The sequence below is a fragment of the Microcebus murinus genome, chromosome 16 (assembly GCF_040939455.1).
Source record: "Microcebus murinus isolate Inina chromosome 16, M.murinus_Inina_mat1.0, whole genome shotgun sequence".
Lineage (NCBI taxonomy): Eukaryota > Metazoa > Chordata > Mammalia > Primates > Cheirogaleidae > Microcebus > Microcebus murinus.
This window is the reverse complement of record NC_134119.1, coordinates 49040258-49064694: the sequence shown is the minus strand read 5'-3', so window position 1 is coordinate 49064694 and position 24437 is coordinate 49040258. Positions and strand designations below refer to the sequence as shown.

At 43.5% G+C, this 24437-nt stretch overlaps 1 protein-coding gene across 4 annotated transcripts in view; it reads left to right on the top strand.

Moving 5' to 3' along the window:
• Window positions 1-4690: 4690 nt before the first annotated feature.
• The window catches only part of HTT (huntingtin), a 159413-nt gene continuing 139666 nt past the window's right edge, over window positions 4691-24437 (top strand). For all 4 annotated transcript variants that reach the window (XM_075992879.1, XM_012737356.3, XM_012737355.3 and 1 more), the window contains exons 1-2: window positions 4691-5041; window positions 18295-18378. In XM_075992879.1, coding sequence (XP_075848994.1) covers window positions 4833-5041; window positions 18295-18378 — 293 coding nt within the window. In that variant the 5' untranslated portion in view covers window positions 4691-4832. The remainder of the gene's footprint in view (window positions 5042-18294; window positions 18379-24437) is intronic.

Below are 24437 nucleotides of genomic sequence, written 5' to 3'. Positions count from 1 at the left end.
CAGCTGGGCCCTGCGCTCTTCGCTAGTTCATGGATTCCTTCGGCAAAAGGTTCCTGCCCATTTCACTTTCACACCTGCTCCTCTCTCAGCGCTCTCTGGGACAGGCCTGGGTGCCACCAAACTGCCCTTTCTGTTCTCAGGGAGCTGTTGGGTCGCTCATCTTGTTCCCTCCTGGGTCTGCTTCACGGTTCCTTCTTTTTCCAGCCTTACCCCAGCCGGAGTACACGCCCCCTGGCCTTGGTGTGCACACCATTTGGCAGGAGAGTTGAGTGGATTAAGTATCTCCTCTCTCTTCCTCATGAGGACCAGTCATAAGTGTGTCATTTTTAGGGTTTCATTTTTAGCTCACCACCCATACCTATTCTTTCATTAAAAAATTTCCTTCTGAACAGTACATGTTCACTGCTGAAAATGTGAAAAATACAGAAAAGCACAAAGAATAAAATATAAATCACCCTTAATTTCTCTGCCTAGAGAGAGTCAGTGTTACAACTTGGTGACTAGATCCCTAATCTTTTTTCTATGTATTTGTGTATTTTCTTTTCCTTAAAAAACGGGAAGTGGGGGTTATCATGCTCTACATAGTAATCTGCTGATGCAGTGTACACCTTCTCCTGAGTCACAAAGGCTTGTCTAGGACAGAATTCTAATGACCATGTATGGCTATATCATGATTCATTTAACTAATCTTCTGCTTAGCATTTACATTTTTTCCATTTTTTTGGTCTTAAATATTGCTGTAATAAATGATTATTTATCACACATACCTGATTGTTTTCAGAGGATAAATTACTGTAGGTGTCTTTGCTGTTCAGGGACTGTACCTATTTTTAAGGCTTTAGAGACACCATGCCAAATTGCCCACTGTGTTCATCTTTAATTACTCTTTTGGGACTATGCCAAACTTTTCTGTGAACTCTAAAAAATTTGCTTCTTGATATTCCCTTTCTACAAGTCTTTCTTATTATAGTTCCTGTCAGGATTATAGACTTTTTTCTAGCCATGGCTGAAGCAGTTATAATCTGTTATGGCCATGTATGGTCCCAGTGACCCATACCCTCCCTGGTTTGGTTAGAATTTGGGTTAGGGGTATATAACAGAATAACCCAAAGTCACCATGATTTAGACAAAATAAAAGTACATTTCTCTCTTACAGATAAGAGAAGTCCAGAGATGGACAGGCCAGGCTGAAATGACAGCTCTACCCAGTCATCTGGGCCTCTGCTCCCTCACCCTAGAATGTGGCTTTTATACTCATGACCCAGAACAGCTGCTAATGCGCCAACTAACACATCCCATTTCAAGTAGCAGGAAAAAGGTGGCCCTTCCTTTTAAGGAGACTTTCTAGAAGTAATACTCATTATTACTTCTGCTTGTATCTCGTTGGCCATAACTTATTTAGTCATATGGCCATAGCTAACTGAAAGGAAGGATGGGAAATGTAGTCTCCTAGCTAAGTGGAAAATTGCTCAGGTAACAGTTGAGGTCTTTCTACTGGTGAGCCTCCTGAAAACAACAAAAACAAAAGTTGAGGTCTTATTATTACAGAGGAATGTCAGGCCAGGCGCGATGGCTCACACCTGTAATCCCAGCACTTTGGGAGGCTGAGGCCCAGGGATTGCTTGAGGCCAGGAGTTTGAGACCAGCCTGCGCAACATACAAATAAAAGAAAAATTTGCTGGGCATGGTGGTGCGTGCCTGTAGTCCCAGCTACTTGAGAGGCTGAGGTGGGAGAGAGGCTTGATCCCAGAAGCTTAAGGCTGCAATGAGCTATGATAATGCCACTGCACTCTAGCCTGGGCAACACAGTGAGACCCTGTCTCAAAAAGAAAAACAAAGGTCTGAGCGGCTGTTAGGATGCAACCATGTTACTTATTGTTATGGGATGAATTGTGTCCTCTCAAAATTCATATGTTGAGCTCTAACCCCCAGGACCTCAGACTGTATCTATATTTGGAGAGAGTTTCTTATTTTTTTAATTTTTATTTTTTTGAGGTAGAGTCTCACTTTGTTGCCCAGGATAGAATGAGTGCCCTGGTGTCAGCCTAGCTTATAGCAACCTCAATCTCCTGGGCTCAAGCGATCCTACTGCCTCAGCCTCCTGAGTAGCTGGGACTACAGGCATGCGCCACCATGCCAAGCTAATTTTTTCTATATAAGTTGGCCAATTAATTTCTTTCTATTTATAGTAGAGATGGGGTTTTGCTCTTGCTCAGGCTGGTCTCAAACTCCTGACCTCAAGCAATCCGCCCACCTTAGTCTCCCAGAGTGCTAGGATTATAGGCGTGAGCCACCGCACCTGGCCAGGAGAGAGTTTCTTTAAAGAGGTAATTAAGGTAAAATGAGGTCATTAGAGTGGGCCTTAATCTAGTATGACTGGTGTCCTTAGAAGAAGAGATTAGGACAGACCCACACAGAGGGTCTACCATGTGCAGACACTGGGATAAGAGGGCCAATTGCAGCCCAAGGAGAGAAACCTCTGAAGAAACCAACCCTGCCATCAACTTAATCTGGGACTTCTAGCCTCCAGGCCCACGAGGAGATCAATTTCTATTGTTTAAGCCACCCAGTCTGTGGTACTTAGTTACAGCAGCTCAAGCAAACTAATACAGTTATCTGTTGATGTGTTACAAATCACCACAACACATGATAGCTTAACCCACATTTATGACTGCACAGTTTCCGTGGGTCAGGAATCTGAGCACAGCTTAACTGGGTCCTCTGCTCCCCGCCTCTGACTAAGGTGCAATCAAATACCAGCTACCTCCCATCTGAAAGCTGACTAGGGAAGGGCCTACACCCAAGCTTGGGTCTCTCCAGCATGGCAGCTTGCTTCATCAAAGTGCCTCATGCAAGCCAAGAAGGCAATAGAGTGCCAGCATGACTGAAGTCACACCCTTTTGTGACCTGATCACGGAATGACAGTCCATCACATTTGCTGCATTATATTGGTCAGACGCAAGTCACCAGGTGCTCCCCATACTCAAGGGGAGGGATCATAGATGGATCCAGGGCATAGATGCCATGAGGAGGGGGTTCCTGGGGCCATCTTACAAGTGTGTGGACCACAGCAATTGACAGCCTCGAGCCCACCATCACGCCTACCCTGTGTGACATCCTGCACCTCCTGGGCACAGTGGACAAGGGACTTTATTAACAACAGGGAATAGGAACTAAAGGCTGTTCCTCTGCTGTCCTTGTGAGAAGGGGAGACAGCTGCCACCCCCTTGGGAACAATGCTGGGCCTCCCTCTCCTTGACCTCTTTGGTGAAAGGGACAGGCTCTGAGAAAGTGGAGACATTGGTTGTGACCAAAGAACAGGTGACTATGAGTGGCAGGTGTGACCTGCCCTGAGTGGGCTTTAATATGTTTGTCACCGCATACATCACCCCCCTGGGCAGCTCTGAGGCCCACCCTACTCCCTGTGGGCTGGAGGTGATGGCAGGTGATGACCCCACCATCCCTGACCCCTCTGCTGCTCATCCCAGTGCCAGCCTGCACCCTCTGGCCAAGAGGAGGCCCCCACAGACCTTTGTTGAGCTGTTGCTGAATGGTGCCCTGTGGGGGTCCCCCCACAGAGGCCAGAGCATGGTGCTCTCCTTAGGAGGGGTAATCATTCCTGTGGGGGATGTCTCTGAGCAAAGCTGCTCTTTGTGGCTCTAGCCAAGGCCTAAGGTGGCAGGCACTGACCACTCGGTAGGCTCTGACCACCTGAGCCTGCCCCAGACCTTCCTCCCTCTTTCCCAACGGGGCCACCCTGCAGGGGCCTCTGTGCTCGCTGGGGGACGTCACCAATCATGCATTCTCTGTGTTCGGTGCAGGGGTTCACTCTTGTCCCCTCTCCTCCAGCAAAACCTCCAACATGCTCCCCGCGGGGCTGTCGGGCCGAGCCCCTACCCAACGCCTGGCCAGCCTGGTGGACAAGCGAGCCCCGCGGGGATCTCCAGCTTCAAGCCCGGCGCCGCTCCGCTGCGACTGCCGGCGTCGTGGGCCTTCCCTGTCGCTCTCCGCGTTGCTCTTCTTCCCGCTCCTGCACCCCTTCCTGTCCCCGCTCCTGCACCCCTCCTTGTCCCTGCTCTTGCACCCCCTTCCTGTCCCCGCTCACCCTTTCCCTGTCCCCCTCACCCTCTCCCTGTCCCGCTCCTGCACCCGTCCAGTCCCCGCTCCTGTACTCCTCCCTGTCCCCGCTCCTGCACCCCTCCCTGTCCCTGCTCCTGCACCCCCTTCCTGTCCCCGCTCACCCTTTCCCTGTCCCCCTCACCCTCTCCCTGTCCCGCTCCTGCACCCCTCCCTGTCCCCGCTCCTGCACCCCTCCCTGTCCCTGCTCCTGCACTCCTGCCAGTCTGCGCTCACCCCTCCCTGTCCCCGCCTTTCGCTGCGCCCCGCCCTCGCTGCCCGGCTCCTTCCCCGCCCTCAACCGTCTTGCCCCGCCCCTTCCACACACCCCCCTTCCTGGACTTGTCTCTCGCCCCGCCCCCTGCCGCCGAGCCCAGCGCCTTCAACCGGGAGGGGCGCTGTGGTCTCAGAGGCCCCATGGCTCCTTGGGACAAACCTGCAGGTGCGGGGGGCGGGCCCGCGCCTCGGCCGGCCATTGGCAGAGGCCGCCGCCTCCGGCGGTCAATCCCGCCGGCCCGGCGTGGCCCCGCCTCCGCCGTCGCAGCGTCGCGGGGCGCAGGGAGCCGCGGGGGCTGCCGGGCCGGGTCCAAGATGGCCGGGCGCCTCGGTTCCGCCTCTGCCTGTGGCCCCGAGCCCCATTCATTGCCCAGCTGCTGAGCGGCGCCGCAAGCCGGCCGGAGGACCCTGGGGGCTGCCCTGCGGAGCAGGAGGCCGCCATGGCGACCCTGGAAAAGCTGATGAAGGCCTTCGAGTCTCTCAAGTCCTTCCAGCAACAGCAGCAGCAGCAGCCACCGCCGCCGCCGCCGCCGCCGCCTCAGCCTCCTCAGCCGTCGCCGCAGGCACAGCCGCCGCCGCCTCAGCCGCCCCCACCGCCGCCCCCGCCGCCGCCCGGCCCGGCAGTAGCTGAGGAGCAGTTGCACCGACCGTGAGTCCAGGCTCGCTGCAGCTCCCTGCCCTGGCTGGCCCCAGCGACGGCAGGCGCGGCGGCGACGCGAGACCCGGGTCCCGCGGCCACAGGGGTGACCCCGCAGCCCCCTATCCCGGAAGGGGACATCGGCCCATTCCTGCGGCGAGATCCCCACCCTGGTCCCCTCGCTTGGGTCTCCTCTGTCCTTCCGCAAGGGAGGCTGAGCCTCGCTCGTGACTGTCCCGAATTCACTGAGAGGAGGCACAGCTCCTGTCTTCTCGCCCATCTCAGAATAGGAAGAGTTAGGGAGAGAACTCGTTTCTTTTTATTTGTGAGAAACTGAGGCAGGAGGTGCTCTTAACTGTTAGGAAGAGAACTTGGAAGAGCTGAGACCGCGTCCCATTTGGCCGTTTCAGGGCCACTTCCCTTCCCTCTCCTAGTCTGAGAGGGAGGAGGGCTGGAGCCGCAGGGCACCTCGAGAGGAGCCCTGTATTGGGGCTGGAGAGATGTGGGCTAGTGGATGACATAATGCTTTTAGGACGTCTAGGCAGGAGTGGTTGGCGGGGCGGGGGAGTAAGGACGCGTCCAATCGCAGATTCTTTTTCTAAGTGGCACTTTAAACAGCCTGTGACTTGAGACTCTTCTTACATTCTCCAGGCATTTCATTTAGTTAATGATCGCAGTGGTAGTAACAAGATTTTAAACATCACCTAAGAGACCTGCCCATCTTAAGCTCACATTGGTCTGCAGGAATTTGAATTATGGTTGCCCACTAAGCGGTGAACTCCTTATATGGAGATTATTAACAAGTGAGAAATAATAAAATTGACTTAAATATTAGGAGTTGGCTGGAGTTTGTCACCTATTTTCTTTTGGAAATAAAACGATACATTGTTGAGAGGGAGGTTAATTGCGGGCAGTGGGGAGTGGCCTAGAGGAGGGTGTACTTTTCACCTGTATTGCAGTCAAGCTTGGTAGAACATGGGATGTCTGCAGGCTCCATGGACATCTCTGGTGTACCCAGTAAAAGATTCTGTTTGCTTCATTGCAGACATCCTGTTACTTTTTGGAAGCTGGGGTCTCTACAGCTTGTGCCTGGGGGCAGTTATTGAAACAGATAAAGAGAGACCATTAATAACATCTAACAGACCCTGGGGGGCTTTTGCTGGAACTCTTTGCTGAGCCTTCAGCAGAGGTTAGGAAGTGCTCTGCTGCAGTTCAGGCCTTTCTCTCCCCTCTGATCTGGATCTGTATAATATGGCATTTGATAAGGACAGTTTTCAGGAAGCAGCCCCTAAAGGAATCTTATTCTATTAAGATTGATTCATTTTTTAGTAATGTTTCTTGGTCTTTGTTTCTGTTGTGATCCTTGCCTTGTCCCAAGTGTTTAATTAGGAAATGAGGATTTGGAGAGTAATGGCTTATTTGTTAGAATAAAAATTAGAATAAATTTTTCTTCTAAAAGGTGAAAAACCTGTTTGGATACTTAGAGGAATTTTTAAGCAATTTGACATATTTCTACAGCAGGTACTTTCTAATATTCCAGAGTTTTATTGTAGTGTCTCTTTAGGAGATAGGTGTCATGAAGTTCACACATTGCTTGTATCTTGTGAAAACACTAAGCAGGGCTCTGAGTGAGAAGGAGACTGCTGGGCTGCTTCAGACACTTGATCTTCTAAACAATATGCCTTCTCTTTCTTATGCTGATTTGACAGAATTTGAATTCACTTATCTTTAGAATATGGGTATCAAGAAATTTCCTTTGCCATCTTGACAAAGTAAATAGGTTTTGTTTCATTAAGGTAATGCATGATTGTCTTATTTTAAAAATTTAACCTATTATTTTTGCATAAGAAATATATTAGCATGATGCAAATCCTAAAATTTCAAAAGGGTAATGATTAAAATATCAACCTTCTACCCCTTTCTTCTGAGTACCTAAGTTTGTCTCCAGGGAGCAAGTACTACTATACTTCCTCGTGTATCCTCCCAGATATAATCTATGCCTATGTTTTTTTTTTGTTTTTTTTTTGAGACAGAGTCTCGCTTTGTTGCCCAGGCTAGAGTGAGTGCCGTGGCGTCAGCCTAGCTCACAGCAACCTCAAACTCCTGGGCTCAAGTGATCCTCCTGCCTCAGCCTCCCGGGTAGCTGGGACTACAGGCATGCGCCACCATGCCCGGCTAATTTTTTATATATATATCAGTTGGCCAATGAATTTCTTTCTATTTATAGTAGAGACGGGGTCTCGCTCTTGCTCAGGCTGGTTTTGAACTCCTGACCTTGAGCAATCCACCCGCCTCGGCCTCCCAAGAGCTAGGATTACAGGCGTGAGCCACAGCGCCCGGCCTTGTTTATTTGTTTTTTGAGACAGAGTCTCGCTTTGTTGCCCAGGCTAGAGTGAGTGCTGTGGCATTAGCCTAGCTCACAGCAACCTCAAACTCCTGGGCTCAAGCAATCCTATTGCCTCAGCCTCCCAAGTAGCTGGGACTACAGGCATGCGCCACCATGCCCAGCCAATTTTTTCTATATATATTAGTTGGCCAATTAATTTCTTTCTATTTATAGTAGAGACAGGGGTCTGGCTCTTGCTCAGGCTGGTTTCGAACTCCTGACCTCGAGCAATCCGCCTGCCTCGGCCTCCCAGAGTGCTAGGATTACAGGCATGAGCCACCGCTCCCAGCCTTATGCCTATGTTAAGATAGATCTAAAATTATTTAAAAAGAAAAGTCTTTTAAAACTTTTAAAGATTCTTAGCATGCTCTAAAATCAACTGCATGAGGCTTAATTGTTATTTTAAATAAAATTCATACATATATTTCTGTTTTGCTGTTGAGAAAGCAGGTATTCATTAATTCTGAGTAACAAACTCACTGCTCACAAGTTGGATCTTGGCATTTTTGTTCACATGCTTTATCTGAAAAGTGCTATTCCCAAAGTAAGATTGGCCAAGGCAATTTGCAAAGTATCTGTTCTGTTTTTATGGCTATTGCTCTGTTGTGTGGAACTGTGGTGTTGCAGCTATGCATGGGGTTCAGTTTAAGTAGGAATGCTGGCATTTTGCTCAGCATATAGGATGTAGTTCTGTGAGGGGCTGGCTACACAAGCCTGGCGTGCTTGGGAGAGTCCAACAGTAATTATGAGGCAGTGGATATTTGCCTTTGGCACTTTCTCATTCTCCAGATTGCTACCTAGTTTTTCCCTGACTTCTTTTTTTTTTTGAAATAGAGTCTTGTTCTGTCACCTGGAGCTAGAGTGCAGCAGTGCCATCGTCTGACTTGTAACTATTCATTCATCAGTAAATATTTACTGAACATCTATATGGCTGGCACTGATCTAGGTCCAGGGCTCAGCAATGAACGAAGCTATGTCCTCATGAAGCTTTCATCTTAATGAGGGACATAGACAATAAGCAAGAGAGATAAGTAAAATATACAATATGTTAATAAGTAAAGGAGGTCAGTGCTGTGAGTGGAAACTTGAAAATAAGTGAAGGAAGAGCAACAAAGCAAGGAGGGGACTAGGAAATGTCAGTTGACATTTGAGATAGGTGTCCAGGGAAGGGCTTCTGAGATGATGGCTTTTGAGTAAAGACTTGAAGAGAGTTAAGGGTCTAGCATGAGGGTGTATAGTGGAGGGGTCTCTCAGGGAGGGAGAACAGGAACAAAGTCCCCATTTGCAAGGATGTCATTTTGGTTCAGTGAATTAAGGGGAACACTTGACTAGGAGGTAAGGTCATCGAGGTCAAGAGAGTGCCATATCAGATCAATCCCATTTGCCTTGAAGGTAGCATAAAGACACTAGTGTTTATTTGAGTAGATAGAAAGTCATTGGAGGGTTAAAGAAGAGTAGCAGCATGATGCAGATTCCATTTTAAAATTAATTTTGGCTGAGTGTCATGGCATGTGCCAATAGTCCCAGCTGGGAGGCTGAGGCAGGAGGATAGCTTGAGCCCAGGAGTTCAAAGCTACAGTGAGCTGGGTGACAGAGCAAGACCCCATGTTAAAAAAAAAATCTAAAAAATAACTTTGGCTGAAAAGAGTGCAGTGGAACATGGCAGGACCAGGAAACCAGGTAGGAAGACATTGCAGTGCTCAGATGGGAGGATGGTGGATTTTGTCAGGGTGTTGTTGGCATTGGGCAAGGTGAGGAATGACTGGATTTTGAAGGTAGAACCAACAATACTTGTTGATTTCTGCTAAGCATAATGTAATTTAGCAGTAGTTGGTGTTATTAGTAAGGGTTGTATTCAGCTGCAAATAACAGAAAATACTGCTAAATAACTTAAATAGGTAAGAGTTTATCAGAAGACAAAAATAAGTCTGAAGAAGTTCAACAATAAGATCAGGAACACAGGATCTTTCTGAAACTTAGCTTGCAAGCCCTTGTCCTCATTCTTTTTTTTTTTGAGACAGAGTCTCACTTTGTTGCCCAGGCTTGTGTGAGTGCCGTGGCATCAGCCTAGCTCACAGCAACCTCAAACTCCTGGGCTTGAGCGATCCTTCTGCCTCAGCCTCCCGAGTAGCTGGGACTACAGGCATGAGCCACCATGCCCGGCTAATTTTTTTTTATATATATATCAGTTGGCCAATGAATTTCTTTCTATTTATAGTAGAGACGGGGTCTCGCTCTTGCTCAGGCTGGTTTTGAACTCCTGACCTTGAGCAATCCACCCGCCTCGGCCTCCCAAGAGCCCGGCCTTCCTCATTCTTTTTTTGAGACAGACTCTCACTCTGTCGTCCGGGATAGAGTGCAGTGGTGTCATCATAGCTCACTGCAACCTCAAACTCCTGGGCTCAAGCGATCCTCCCACTGGAGCCTCCCAAATAGCTGGGATTACAGATGTGTGCCACCATGCCCAACATATTTGTCTACTATTAACTACAAAATTCAGTCCCTGTTTTTAAGTGAATTCATTTAAGTAGATTTTGGTATAATTATAATAAGGAAACCTCTTTTACTAATGAAGTTCTCATTGTATAGTATTATATAACGCTTCAATCTATCTTTGTATTTAAATTTAACATGGCATCACTGATTTTTCAGTGTGTTGATAGATCTTTTCTTGTCTCTACCTGGTAAGTGGTGGTGTAGGATGTTGCTGCTGAAAAAGACCATAAATTTTGGGCCTGCGTGGTTCACGCCTATAATCCTAGCACTCTAGGAGGCCGAGGCAGGCAGATTGTTTGAGCTCAGGAGTTTGAGGCCAGCCTGAGCAAGAACAAGACCCTGTCTCTACTAAAAATAGAAAGAAATTAGCTGGACAACTAAAAATATATAGAAAAAATTAGCCGAGCATGATGGCTCATGCCTGTAGTTCCAGCTACTCAGGAGGCTAAGGCAGAAGGATTCCTTGAGTCCAGGAGTTTGAGGTTGCTGTGAGCTAGGCTGATGCCACGGCACTGTAGCCCGGACAACAGAGTAAGACTTTGTCTCAAAAAAAAAAAAAAAAAAAATTGACAAAGTGTTAAATGATTATAATGTGTGTGTGTATATGTATATGTATATATGTGTGTGTATATATACACATATATATGTGTGTATGTATATTATATGTGTGTGTGTATATATATATATATGCTTGGCATTAAATGAAGCGTGTTTTTCTAAACCATTGCTACTTTGAGAAAAAGTATGAAACGTAATTCCAAATGAGTTGGTGTGTCCTTCTTAAAACAATCTTTCTGAAAAAGTCCTAATTGTCTAGGAATACTCTCATGTGAGTACAGTACTTGGCAGAAGTTAGAGAGCAGCTGATGAGTCATAGCTCTGGACCCCTGCCCTGCCCTTCAGCCCTGCTCCTATGGGGGATGCATCCTCCAGACCTTGGTTCTGCTTGCTTCTTAGAATGTGTAGGCCTCTACTCCAGGGGCATGTGAATACCTGTGAGTATGGATAGCAAGGTAAGACAAGGGAGTGTTTTCAAATTCCTTGGGCAGTCCAGGCCACCCCCCAACTTGGAGTCCCATTTTTGATGCATAATCTTACAATAGATGAGAGGGCCTGAATCACATTTTTAGAATTAATTCTTTAATAATTTATAAAATGTGATTCTAGAATGCTAGTGAGCAGTCCCCAACCTTTTTGGTATCAGGGACTGGTTTCATGGAAGTTTTTCCAGGGAAGGGGAGTGGGCGTGGGTGGGTAGTGGTGGTGACAGGGAATGGGTTTGGGATGATTCAAGCGCATTGCATTTATTGTGCAACCACACCTCTCTGTTAATGATAATCTGTATTTGCAGCTGCTCCCCAGTGCTAGCATCACTGCCTCAGCTCCACCTCAGGTCACCATTTCAGGTAGAATAAGTCAGTTCAACTTATCAGTTCATCACCTAATTAAATTCCATGGGAGAGTGAAATAGTTACAGTTTTATTAATCTTCTAAGTTTGCTTATTAGACAAAACGAGATAATAGGTGGTGTTTCAGACAGGGACCACAGAATGTATGAGAACTGAGTAGTGGAGCTGTGTGTGGCCCTATTTCTCTGATGGTTAGAGATTATAGATTGAGGACTGAGGTTGGAAAGGTAGTCTCGGGCCAAATTGTAATGGGCCTTGTTAAACTGGACTAGGAAGTTTTTGCTATGGCTTACAGTATTTACCCATTGCCTTGCTGCCCTGTGTCTTTCAGTGCTTAGTACCGAAGGATTTTGTTTTGCATTGTCCCAATATTTTTGGTTAATGTTCTTTTCATTGGGGTGAGAGTAAAGTCTGAGAGTAAAGTCTGATCCTTATACTTTAAAATGAGGGTATTCTTCAGTGTGATAAAAGAATAGATACTTTTTACAGATTTTGGTTATACTTGCCTGCATTTTTTAAGCTGGTATTTTGAGAGTTTGATTTTAACATAGGAAAACTGTATAGTTCTTACAATGCGTAATGTCTCAGATTATACACATGTTTAGCCATGTTAAAAATAACACTGGATTTCAGAAAAATGCAACAAAATCCAAGTATTTTGGTAGCAAGTAGATGGTTTGTTTTTATGCTTCTCACACAAAATTAATAATTGTTTGAATTTTAATAGTAAGACTAGCAATCATTGGCGACTTTATCTACCAGAAGATTTTATGATTGTAGGGCTATCCATTGAGTGTTGAAAAGATTAGATTTAAATATATTATGCCAGAAATTTTCTTTCCTTAATAGGGTTTGGATTGCTGGGAAATGATTCTGCTTGAGGGAAGAGGAGAAACTTAAAATATGTGCTTTCTTCATAGCTGACCATGATGGAAGTATGCTATCTTCTTTTGATAGTACAGTTTTTTATTTTTGTTTTTTTTTTGAGACAGGGTCTCACTCTGTCGCCCTGGGTAGAGTGTGGTGGTATCATCATAACTCACTGCAACCTCAAACTCCTGGGTTCAAGAGTTCCTCCTGCCTCAGCCTCCTGAGTAGCTGGGACTACAGATGTGTGTCATGATGCCTGGCTAATTTTTCTATTTTTAGTAGAGACAGGGTCTCATTCTTGCCCAGGCTGGTCTGAAACTCCTGAGCTCAAGTGATCTTCCTGTCTTGACCTCCCAGAGTGCTAGGATTACTGGTGTGAGCCACCGTGCCCAGCCATGACAGTACCGTGTTTCCCTGAAAATAAGACAGGGTCTTATATTTCTTTTTCCTCAAGAAGACACCCTAGGACTTATTTTCAGGGGATGTGTTATTTTTTTTAAGGATGGTACAACAATCTACATTTACTCAAATATAATTAAGTTCTTTTCTTCTGGAACATCATCATAACTCTCCAAACCCTGAATTCCATCCTGAATTTCTTGCGACTCTATTTCCTTTAGAACCATTGGCTCCAATCTCTCATGTCAAACAATAGAGCTCTCTTAGGGCAGATGAGAAAGGCTGCTTGTCGTCTTTACCGCTCCGAGATGAAATGCATGGGTTGTGCAGATAGGCTGCGTAAGGTCTTATTTTCGGGGTAGGGCTTATATTGCGCAAATGCTTAGAAATCCTGCTACGGCTTATTTTATGGGTAGGTCTTATTTTTTGGGAAACACGATACAGTCTTGATAGTAAGAGAGTAAGAGTCATTGAAGGTTTGAAACACAGAATTTAGGATTGATTGTCTTAATCACAGTCAGAGGGACTACTCAGTCCATAGAATTTTTTTTTTTTTTTTTTGAGACAGAGTCTCGCTTTGTTGCCCAGGCTAGAGTGAGTGCCGTGGCGTCAGCCTAGCTCACAGCAACCTCAAACTCCTGGGCTCGAGTGATCCTTCTGCCTCAGCCTCCCGGGTAGCTGGGACTACAGGCATGCGCCACCATGCCCGGCTAATTTTTTTTTTATATATATATATCAGTTGGCCAATTAATTTCTTTCTATTTATAGTAGAGACGGGGTCTCGCTCTTGCTCAGGCTGGTTTTGAACTCCTGACCTTGAGCAATCCGCCCGCCTCGGCCTCCCAAGAGCTAGGATTACAGGCGTGAGCCACAGCGCCCGGCCTCAGTCCATAGAATTTGAGTTCAGGTATGTTTGGGTTGCTCCACAGCTGTTTTGTTTTATAAGCTTTACTGTTTCTACTTTTCTTTCATCTCTTGGTTTTAGAAACTCAAGTTTAAAGTAAGGAATCTTTATTGTTAATCTTCTGAATCCTACAAGACTGACTCAAGAACTTTTGAGTCAGTTTGTTGTGTATTCAGTCTATTCTCCTTTTGGGCACTTTGTGGAACACCTGGGAAGTGTGAGTGTTGTGTTAAATTCTGGTGCTAGAGATGTGATATGGTCCTTGCTCCAGGTTGCATATTATCCCTGGGAAGGTAACTGAAGCAGCTGTTGCCAAAGGGTGTGTGCAGTGGAGATGCTGGCAGGCCTAGAGAAAGGCCATTGGTGAATAAGGCAGGCTTCCCCCAAGGTGCTCAGAGAAGCTAGATAGACCGAAGCAGATAACAGAATAACGTTGTACTTTGTTGGGTGAGATCGATATACTGTCTTTAACAGTTATAGTTGGATCAACTTTGATTAAGTAAGTCTTATGAAATAAGTCCAAGGTGGCAGGCCTTGACAACTGATGCCATTTTATTTATTGCTAACTGTATTCTTTTGGTTTATCTCATGTATGAGAAGAGAGACAAATGTTTTTAAAACTCATTTGTATCTATCACTTCTGAGAAGATAGATAAATGTTCCATGGGTCTAGCCAGTTCTTTGTCAGGCATGTGGGTAATTACTGTGAAGCTGTTGATTTTTTTTTTTTTTTAACTTGGTACCCCTGATGGCTCTACTGAGTGATATGCCCATTGGAATTCTACATTTTAATTTTTAACCACAGAGATAATTGGCACAGATAATTGGTAGATGTGATACTTTTATCAATGCAAGAGGCTATTGAGGCTATCTTGTTACACAGGGAGCATTTTATGCCTTATAAGTTTTTTTATTTTATTTTTTTAAGAGACATGGTCTTGCTCTATCACCCATGCTAGAGTGCAGTGGTATAGTCAGGGCTCACTGTAGCCTTGAACTCCTGGGTTCAAGCAATCCTCTTGCCAAAGTCTCTTGAGTAGCTAGGACTACAGGTGTGTGTCACAACACCTGGCTAATTTTTTTAGTTTCAATTTTTTGTAGAGATGGGAGTCTTACTATGTTGCCCAGGCTGGTCTCGAACTCATGGCCTCAAGGCCTCCCAAAGTGCTGAGATTATAGGCATGAGCTACCACCCCCACCCATAAATTCTTATAACAATCTGAAGAATCTTGGGAATCATCTGGAGGCAGAGATCCCACAGTTGTGAAGGTTCTGCTTAGATTCTGACATTACTGAACATCTCAGATCATGAATATTTCTATTCTGACTATCATTAAGTTGTGAGGTGCATTTATTTGAGTGTCAACCTATTTTTCTTTAGCACTCCTGTTAAGGAGTCTTTTTAGACATGAGAGTAACAGACTGTCAGATTAAGGGGGCACTACCTGTATGGCTAGGAGGCTGCATGTGTGAATTCAGTTCATTTAAGGATTTGAACAGATTTTCACTTTGGAAATCAAAGGGTATTGGGCAGGTCAATTAGTTTGCTTCCTAAAATGGTCAGTGTTCTTTAATTCCTTAATGGCTATCTTAAACTTGGTAAAATCTACATTGCTGTAAGAGAGACTTTAATATAGTGGTTTAAAGAGGATTTAATGAGATTCAATGAGGATTTTCATTCTCATTGCACTTCCTGTTTTTAAATTGAGATAAAATTTACACATAGCAAAATGTACCCTTGTTAATGAAGAGTTCTATCACCCTCCAAAATTTCCCATGCCTTTTTGCTGTCAACTGCCCCTACTTTCTGCCTCTGGACATTACTTGCTAGTTTTCCATTCTTGCAGTTTTGTCTGTTCCAGAGTGTTGTAGAAATGGCATTATCCAGGGTAGTCTTTTGAGTCATACTTGCCCAAACACAGTGCATTGGGATCATCCTTGTGTGTGTTGTCGGTGGCTTGTTGCCTATTCACTGCCACATGGTACTGTGTTGTCTGGCTGTAAGTACTTTGTTTATCATTAATCAGGTGAAGGACCCTTGGGTTGTTTCCATCATAGAACTTTTGAAGTGAGTGGCTCTTGAGGATGGGAGGTCTGGGGGTGAGTGCTTCTTAGGTCATTTAGGGACCCCTGATCCTTCCATCTTGTTGCTCTGCAGTCTTCTTCTTTTTTTTTTTTTGAGACAGAGTCTCACTTTGTTGCCCAGGCTAGAGTGAGTGCTGTGGCGTCAGCCTAGCTCACAGCAACCTCAAACTCCTGGGCTCAAGCAATCCTGCTGCCTCAGCCTCCCGAGTAGCTGGGACTACAAGCATGTGCCACCATGCCTGGCTAATTTTTTGTATATATTTTTAGTTCGCCAATTAATTTCTTTCTATTTATAGTAGAGACAGGGTCTTGCTCTTGCTCAAGCTGATTTCGAACTCCTGACCTCAAGCAATCGGCCCGCCTCGGCCTCCCAGAGTGCTTGGATTACAGGCATGAGCCACCGTGCCAGGCCTGCAGTCTTCTTATTTTCTTCATCTGTATAATCAAAAACTGGGTGTTAGACATGTTTATTCCAATTGGAGGGAAGTAAAAGGGGAGATACCCAGGGCAAGCACTTTAGGCAGAAGTTCCATGTATCACTTCTGTTCCCATGTCATCTGTGAGAATAAGTCAGGTGTGTCTATAGCTAGCTACAAGGAGGCTAGGCACTGTAACTTATAACTGGGACGCCAGGCATCCAAGAAGGGAAGAATGGAGTTTTGGTGAATGATTAGCAGTCTGAAATAGAACACGTCAAAACAATTGCCTTTTAGGTAACAAATGAATGGGAAACATTTAGTGGTCCATAGTAATAATAGACTTTTTTCTTTACTGGGCAGCATTTGGGAAGCCCCCTCCCCCACATTTTTTTCATTCACGCCTGGTTCTTTTCTCTGTTTGGAACCCCTGTCTATTCTTCTCAGCTCTTGACTCCACCCTTTGGAGGGTTTTCTTGTCTGTTTTCTTCCTGGCCATATCTGAAGTAGCTTTTGGGGAGGGTATGCCTTCAGTGGATTTACACAATTTTAATAGCCTACGAGTGCACTTTTAGAAGCCCGAGGATTGCATTAGCGATTAAATAGTCACAGGTATTTGTAGTTTAGATTTTTTATTTCTTTGATAATATAATTCCCTCAAAAACTTTAGTCTTTTGGTTTAGTTGTTTCTAGTTAGTACCCTGTTTTAGATCATCCTTCTCTACTTTATTTTGATAGGGCCAACCTTAAAGACATCTGAAGCCACAGGTTTGGGTGGGAAGGAGGCACCTTTAGTCTGATCTTCACCAGGCTGTTTATGCACTTCTGCTCAGCTGAGAAATCTTTTTTTCTTCTTCCTCTTTCTTTTCTTTTCTTTTCTTTTCTTTTCTTTTCTTTTCTTTTCTTTTCTTTTCTTTTCTTTTCTTTTCTTTTCTTTTCTTTTCTTTTCTTTTCCTCCTCCTCCTCCTCCTCCTCCTCCTCCTCCTTCTTCTTCTTCTTCTTCTTCTTCTTCTTCTTCTTCTTCTTCTTCTTCTTCTTCTTCTTCTTCCTCTTCTTCTTCCTCTTCCTCTTCTTCTTCCTCCTCTTCTTCTTCCTCCTCTTCTTCTTCCTCCTCTTCCTCTTCTTCCTCCTCTTCCTCTTCTTCCTCCTCTTCCTCTTCTTCCTCCTCTTCCTCTTCTTCCTCCTCTTCCTCTTCTTCCTCCTCTTCCTCTTCTTCCTCCTCTTCCTCTTCTTCCTCCTCTTCCTCTTCTTCCTCTTCTTCCTCTTCTTCCTCTTCTTCTTCTTCGATAGGGTCTCTCTCTGTTGCCCAGGCTGGAGTGCAGTGGTGTGATCATAGCTGATTTCAGCCTTGAACATTGCCACTTATTGCAGCACCTGGGCCCAAGTGATCCTCTTGCCTCAGCCTCCTGAGTGGCTAGGACTACAGGTGTGTGCCACCATGCCTGGCAAATTTAAAAAAATTTTTTTAGAGCCAGGGTCTCACTACATTGCCCAGTTTGGTCTCAAAATCTTGGGTTCAAGCAGTCCTCCTGCCTGGGCCTCCCAAAGTGCTGGGATTAAAGGAGTAAGCCACTGTGCCTGGAGGAGAAATCTTAATGGGGGTTTATTCCAGCTGTTTGGGGACATAGAAACGGTTTGTTTATTTTTGTTTATGCCTTATTGAGGTCAATATGGTATGTTGACTGCAGTCAATTAACAATATGATTTTGAGAAATAGTGGCAGCTTGGTATTTAGAGTAGGTATTATATTATTGTATTGTACTGAATTGGGTTTCCCATCCATTGTAATCATCTATCATCTATCATGCTATCATCTTCTGTACTTTTAAGAAAGAAAAAAAGTTGCTAATTAAACTATAACATGCCATTGGTTGTAAGATGCATTCCTTTTTCAGTGATGTTAACATGTGAAAAAAATGTGAAATTGAATGTGAATTATTGAACTACCAGGTAGATTTAAAGCCAGAAGACCTGGGTTTAAATGGTGGCTATGTTACTTTTTGTCTGTGAGATCTTGGGCAAGTCACTGTTGGCACTTTAGTTTCTTCTCTCTAAAAGGAGGAAAATAAGCTGCTTTAATGACATCACCTGATTCTTCTATGGAGGAGTGTAGTCAGAAAGCTGGTGGTTGAGCTCCTTCCTCTCTGCCTTCCTGTGCTGATCCCAGCCCTATCCCCAGCATGAGTGCAATGGTTTATTCAGAGTACTCAGGAAGTACTAATTGAATGAATGAATGATGTGTAGAAGTTGGATAATTCAACACATGCTTATTTCCTTTCCTTCTCCTTTTTTGTTTTTAGAAAGAAAGAACTTTCAGCCACCAAGAAAGACCGTGTGAATCATTGTCTGACAATATGTGAAAACATAGTGGCACAGTCTCTCAGGTAACTGCATTTTGAACTTTCTAGAAAAAATAAAAACTTTATATTTTCTATCTTGATGGGCTGGGCTAGTCTTTGTATCCTAGTTGACTGAAAACCTTTAAGAAATCCATTTGAAATAAGGACCCTTTTCCCATATTTCTGGAATCAAGTATATCCAGACATTATAACAAATAATGTTTCTTTTTTATAAACTTTTATACAATTGTTACCATTAGGATAATTGAACAGCATGTTTATATTTAATTAGCACCCTTGAAAACTATAATTATTTAAAATTCATCTTTGGTTTGATATTTTTGCGTTTACTATAATAGTTGGAACAGCTTGAGACTGTCCAATTTATCATCTCATTTATTTGCTTTTTTTTGGCAGTTTGCTGCTGTTGATTTGCCCTTATATTGGGGCCTGAGCTTCCAGCGATGGCTACTGCCTGTTCATCTGTGCTTTGGGATTAGTGGGGTTATGGGCAGTTGGCTGTGTAGGTCAGTTTCCTTTGCTTGATCTTTTTTTTTTTTGAGACAGAGTCTTGCTTTGATGCCCAGGCTAGAGTGACTGCCATGGCGTCAGCCTAGCTCACAGCAACCTCAGACTCCTGGGCTCAAGCAATCCTTCTGCCTCAGCCTCCCGAGTAGCTGGGACTATAGGCATGCGCTAGCATGCCTGGCTAATTTTTTCTATATATATCAGTTGGCCAATTAATTTCTTTCTATTTATGTTAGAGACAGGGTCTCGCTCTTGCTCAGGCTGGTTTCAAACTCCTGACCTCGAGCAATCCGCCTGCCTTGGCCTCCCAGAGAGCTAGGATTACAGGCATGAGCCACCACGCCCAGCCTGCTTGATCTTTCTTAGTAGGGTGAACTAATAGCATTTTTTTTTTTTAGTGACCGAGTCTTACTCTGTCACCCAGGCTGGAGTACAGTGACATGATGATAGCTCACTGCAGGCTTGAACTCCTGGACTCAAACAATCCTCCTACCTCAGCCTCCCGAGTAGCTGGGACTACAGGCACATACCACCACACCTGGCTAACTTTAAGAAATTTTCTTTTCTTTTTTTTTTTAGAAACGAGGTCTCACTATGTTGCCCAGGCTGGTCTCAAACTTGTAGGTTTTTTTTTTTTGTTTTTTTTTTTTTTCTTTTTCTTTTTTTTTTTTTTTTGAGACAGTGTCTCGCTTTATTGCCTAGGCTAGAGTGAGTGCCGTGGCGTCAGCCTAGCTCACAGCAACCTCAAACTCCTGGGCTCAAACAATCCTTCTGCCTCAGCCTCCCAAGTAGCTGGGACTACAGGCATGTGCCACCATGCCCGGCTAATTTTTTCTATATATATTAGTTGGCCAATTAATTTCTTTTCTATTTATAGTAGAGACGGGGTCTCGCTCTTGCTCAGGCTGGTTTCAAACTCCTGACCTTGAGCAATCCGCCCGCCTCGGCCTCCCAGAGAGCTAGGATTACAGGCGTGAGCCACCAGCAATTCTCCTGCTTCAGCCTCCCAAAGTGCTGAGATTACAGGCCTGAGCCACTGCACTGGGCCAGCACCTTCTTTTGTAACCTCTTTGCTAATTCTCCTTATTCTTTTTACTTTTGACTGTCTTTCTGATGATTGTTCCTAGTAGCTGTAGATGGTAAATATTTTAGGCCTGAGTAAGAGACATGCATTCTATGATTTCTCCATTCTCTTACCTAGATGGGCATATGTGAAATACTTTCCTTGCTTTTCTTTTCCTTGGAATGAATAATTCATTTTATTCTCCTGCTAGAAGCTGGAAAGAGCTCTCTATAATCTAGAGAAAACTTTGAGAAAAATAATCTTAAGTGTTCAATTCAGTACCTTCATAATGTGCAACCATGACTACCGTCCATCCTCAGAACTCTTGTTATCTGTCTAAACTGAAGCTCTGTCCCCATTAAACAATAACTCTCTATTCCTATCTCTGCCCAGCCCTGGCACCCACCATTCTACTTTTCATCTCTGTGGGTTTGACTAATCTAGGGACCTCACATAAGTGGAATCCTACACTGTAATATCTTTTTGGCGATCTGCTTATTTTTTAATGCTACCTTGCATTTGTATTTTATACTTTCAAAGTGATTTCACATATTTCCTTTTAGTTTAGCTCATTTCCATAATTTGTGAAATATGGTAGATCCTATTTTTATCTAATTCATGGAAATGTTGCACTTTGGGAGGTCTAGGTGGGAGGATTGCTTGAGGCTAGGAGTTTAAGACAAGCCTAAGCAAGAGTGAGGCCCCATCTCTACTAAAAGTAGAAAAATTAGCCCGGCATGGTGGTGCACACCTGTAGTCCCAGCTACTTGGGAGGCTGAGGCAGGAGGATCACTTGATCCCAGGAATTTGAGGTTGCAGTGAGCTATGATCAGGCCACTGCACTGTAGTCCGGGCGACAGAGCAAGGCCCTGTCTCAAAAAAAAAATGGGAAGAAAATGAAATAACCAATGAGAATATGTCTTGAAAATAAAAATATAGCATTTCCAAGTTAGTGTGCTATTATATAAAGCAACACTATGAAACATTAGAAAAATAGAAAAAAGAGTTTGAGTTCCATTTCCACTATCTATATAAGCTGGGTAATTTAGATAAGTTTTTTTTTTTTAATTGTTTGTTTGTTTTGTTTTTGGAGACAGATTCTCCTGTTGCCTGGGGTAGAATGTAGTAGCATTATTATAGCGCACTGCAACCTCCAACTCTTGGGCTCAAGTGATCCTCCTACCTCAGCCTCCCAAATAATTGGGACTACAGTGCATGCCACCATGCCTGGCTAATTTTTACTATTTTTAGTCTCCATCATGCTCAAGTTGGTCTCAAATTTCTGAGCTCAAGCGATCCTCCCGCACTGGCCTGACTTTAAGGAAATTTAGCCTCTGTTGCCTCATTTATGATGTGTAACCTCTATTTACAGTTCTCATGAGAATCAGATGATACATGTAAAGCATTGTGAAACAGTAACTGCATAGATGTGTTCGTTAGTTACTCCGGGCAGGGATTACATTCCATTGTGATGCACATTGTCCAAAGCTATAAATTATCATTACTTTTGTATGAAATGACTTTAAATACTTGGCAAATATTTGGTGCCCTATGTCTATAGCACAGCTTTGTTCATCTGATCTCCACTATCCAGGTCTCTGAAAATTTATTGATCCAGAAAACTAGATTATTTCCAATCTCAGTGCTTCATGCTTTATTCTTGTCATTTTGTTTTTTGAGAATTCTCAATGGACTTTATGGAATGTTGGCTCGGATTCACATATTAGTAAAGTATGTTGACATACCTAAGATTTATTTATGGTTCTGTTTGCCATATTAAATCAAAATAATAGCTGCTAATAGTTTCACATTTGTTTCTTCTGTTTTTATGGAGTAATGCTGAGAATTCATTGTACTTCTTATTCTACAAAGGGGTGTGTTAATAGGATGTGTTTTGGAGCCCAAGAGATTGTCCTTGGTCGTATCAGATGAAGAACAAATTTGTTTTAGGGTAATATTCATACGTCGCCAGGATTCCAGAGTAATATAGCTGAAGTGGATATTTTATATAAATATTTTTTATGGAAATATATTGATGTCTGGTATTTCCTATTATCTCTGTTTGAATATAATTAAATCTTTGGAACTTCTTGTAATGCTCTGTGATATACTGATTTTGTCTTTGATGAGGTTATTTAGTGCCTTCTGATATTTTTAATGTGGAAAGTCACCTAAAACTTCATATATATTATGAGTATGTATTCTACTACAGCTATCAATTAAGTGGTTCTAAGCTGTTGGTTCCTGAACATGGATGAGTATTAAAATCATCAAGAAAATTTGTTAAAAATATAGTAATGAAGATACCTCACTACTCTTTTTCCCAAACACACTTATACTTCCTGTTTGGGTGGGGCCTAGGCATTGGTTTTTAATAAATATCCTCTTGGGCATACTTAGGAACCCTCTTTTTTTTTTTTTTTTTTTTTTTTTTTTTAGACAGAGTCTTGCTTTGTTGCCCAGGCTAGAGTGAGTGCCGTGGTGTCAGCCTAGCTCACAGCAACCTCAAACTCCTGGGCTCAAGGGATGCTGCTGCCTCAGCCTCCTGAGTAGCTGGGACTACAGGCATGCGCCACCATGCCTGGCTAATTTTTCCTATATATTAGTTGGCCAATTAATTTCTTTCTATTTATAGTAGAGACGGGGTCTTGCTCTTGCTCAGGCTGGTTTTGAACTCCTGACCTAGAGCAATCCGCCCGCCTCGGCCTCCCAGAGTGCTAGGATTACAGGCATGAGCCACTGCGCCCAGCCTTAGGAACCCTCATTTAAGCAACCTCTTAGAAATATAATGTACCTTGATAAGGTGACTAGGTAAAAATAAATACACAAAAATCCATAGCTTTCCCATATATTAGTGTAAATCAGAAAATATAATGGTTAAAGATTTAATTTATAATAGCATCAAAGTATAAAGTATAAAATTCCAAGAAATTAGCTGGGCTCGGTGTTTCACTCCTGTAATCCTAGCAGGCTGAGGTGGGAGGATCGCTTGAGCTCAAGAGTTCGAGATCAGCCTGAGCAAGAGTGAGACGCCATCTCTACTAAAAATAGAAAAAATTAGCTGGATGCAGTGCCGGTGCCTGTAGTCCTGGCTACTCAGGAGGCTGAGGCAGGAGGATCGCTTGAACCCAGGAGTTTGAGACGTCTGTGAGCTAGGCTGATGCCATGGCACTCTAGCCTAGGCAACAGAGTGAGACTCTGTCTCAAAAAAAAAAAAAAAAAATCCAAGGGATTGACAGGAAATATGCAGAAACTATATAAAGATTGCTATTAATGTTCCTTAAAGATACAGATGACTATTTTACTTTGTAGATGGAAAGTTGAATTTTCTCTAAAATAATAAATTAAAAATTATCTTGATCAAAATTCTAGTAGGGTTTTTTTTTTTTATATATATATATAGGGACAAGGTTTTGCTCTGTCACCCAGGCATTGGTGTCATCATAGCTCGAACTTTTGGGCTTAAGTGATCGTGATCCTCCTGCCTCAGCATCCCAAGTAGCTAGGACTGTAGGTGTATGATTTGGCTATTATTTTTTCTTACATGTTTTTTGTAGAGATAGGGTCTTACCATATTGCCCAGGCTGGTGTCAAACTCCTGGCGTCAAGCGATCCTCCCACCTTGGTCTCCCTAGGTGCTGGTATTACAGCTGTGAGCCACTGCACCCGGCCTAGTTGGTGTGTTTTTGAACTTACTCACCTGCAAGAACAAATACATAAAGAAAATCTTGAAATCATCAGTAATATGGTTAGACTTGATGTATGTGACATTAAAATAGTGGTTGGACATTAAAACAGGTATATAATAGAAATTTAGAAAAGTGTATGTGTGTATCTGTTTGAATTTATGATAAAAACATTTGTGTTAGTAAGGAGATGCATAATTTGGGAGAAAATTATGTCTCTACTTCACATTGCAAACAAATATAAACTTCATATTAATTACCTAAAAACTTCATATTAATTACCTAAGAAAAAATGAAATAATTTCTTCAAAAGAAAATATAATCTTAGACTGAAGAAGGCTAACACTATAAAGGAAACAGTTGTTTTGACTGGTATATATGTTAATATGTCAAAATCCACCTTAAACAAAATCAAAAGTACATTCAGCTTGGGGGAAGTATTGACAGCATGTGTATCAAAAGTTTAATAGCCTTTGTAAACAGCCATTATAAATCAATAAGAAAAAGACTATCATCCTAATAGGAAAATACACACAAAAAAAATAGGTAGTTCAGAAAAGAAGAAATATGAATGGGCCAGTAACCATAATAACTAACTCTTATTTTGTGTTTCCTTTGGAAAAATGTTTAGATTTACTAGTTATGGACTGAATGTTGTGTCTCCCTAATAATTCATATGTTGAAACCCTGACCCCCAAAATGATGATGGGGACTTTTGGAGGTTGGGTGTTTTCTCTGATACCAACCAGTTCCTTAACTCTTTGACACCAACTGGGTATCCAACAAGTCAATTCAATTTTGACTCTATCTTCCTGGAGTTAATGTCA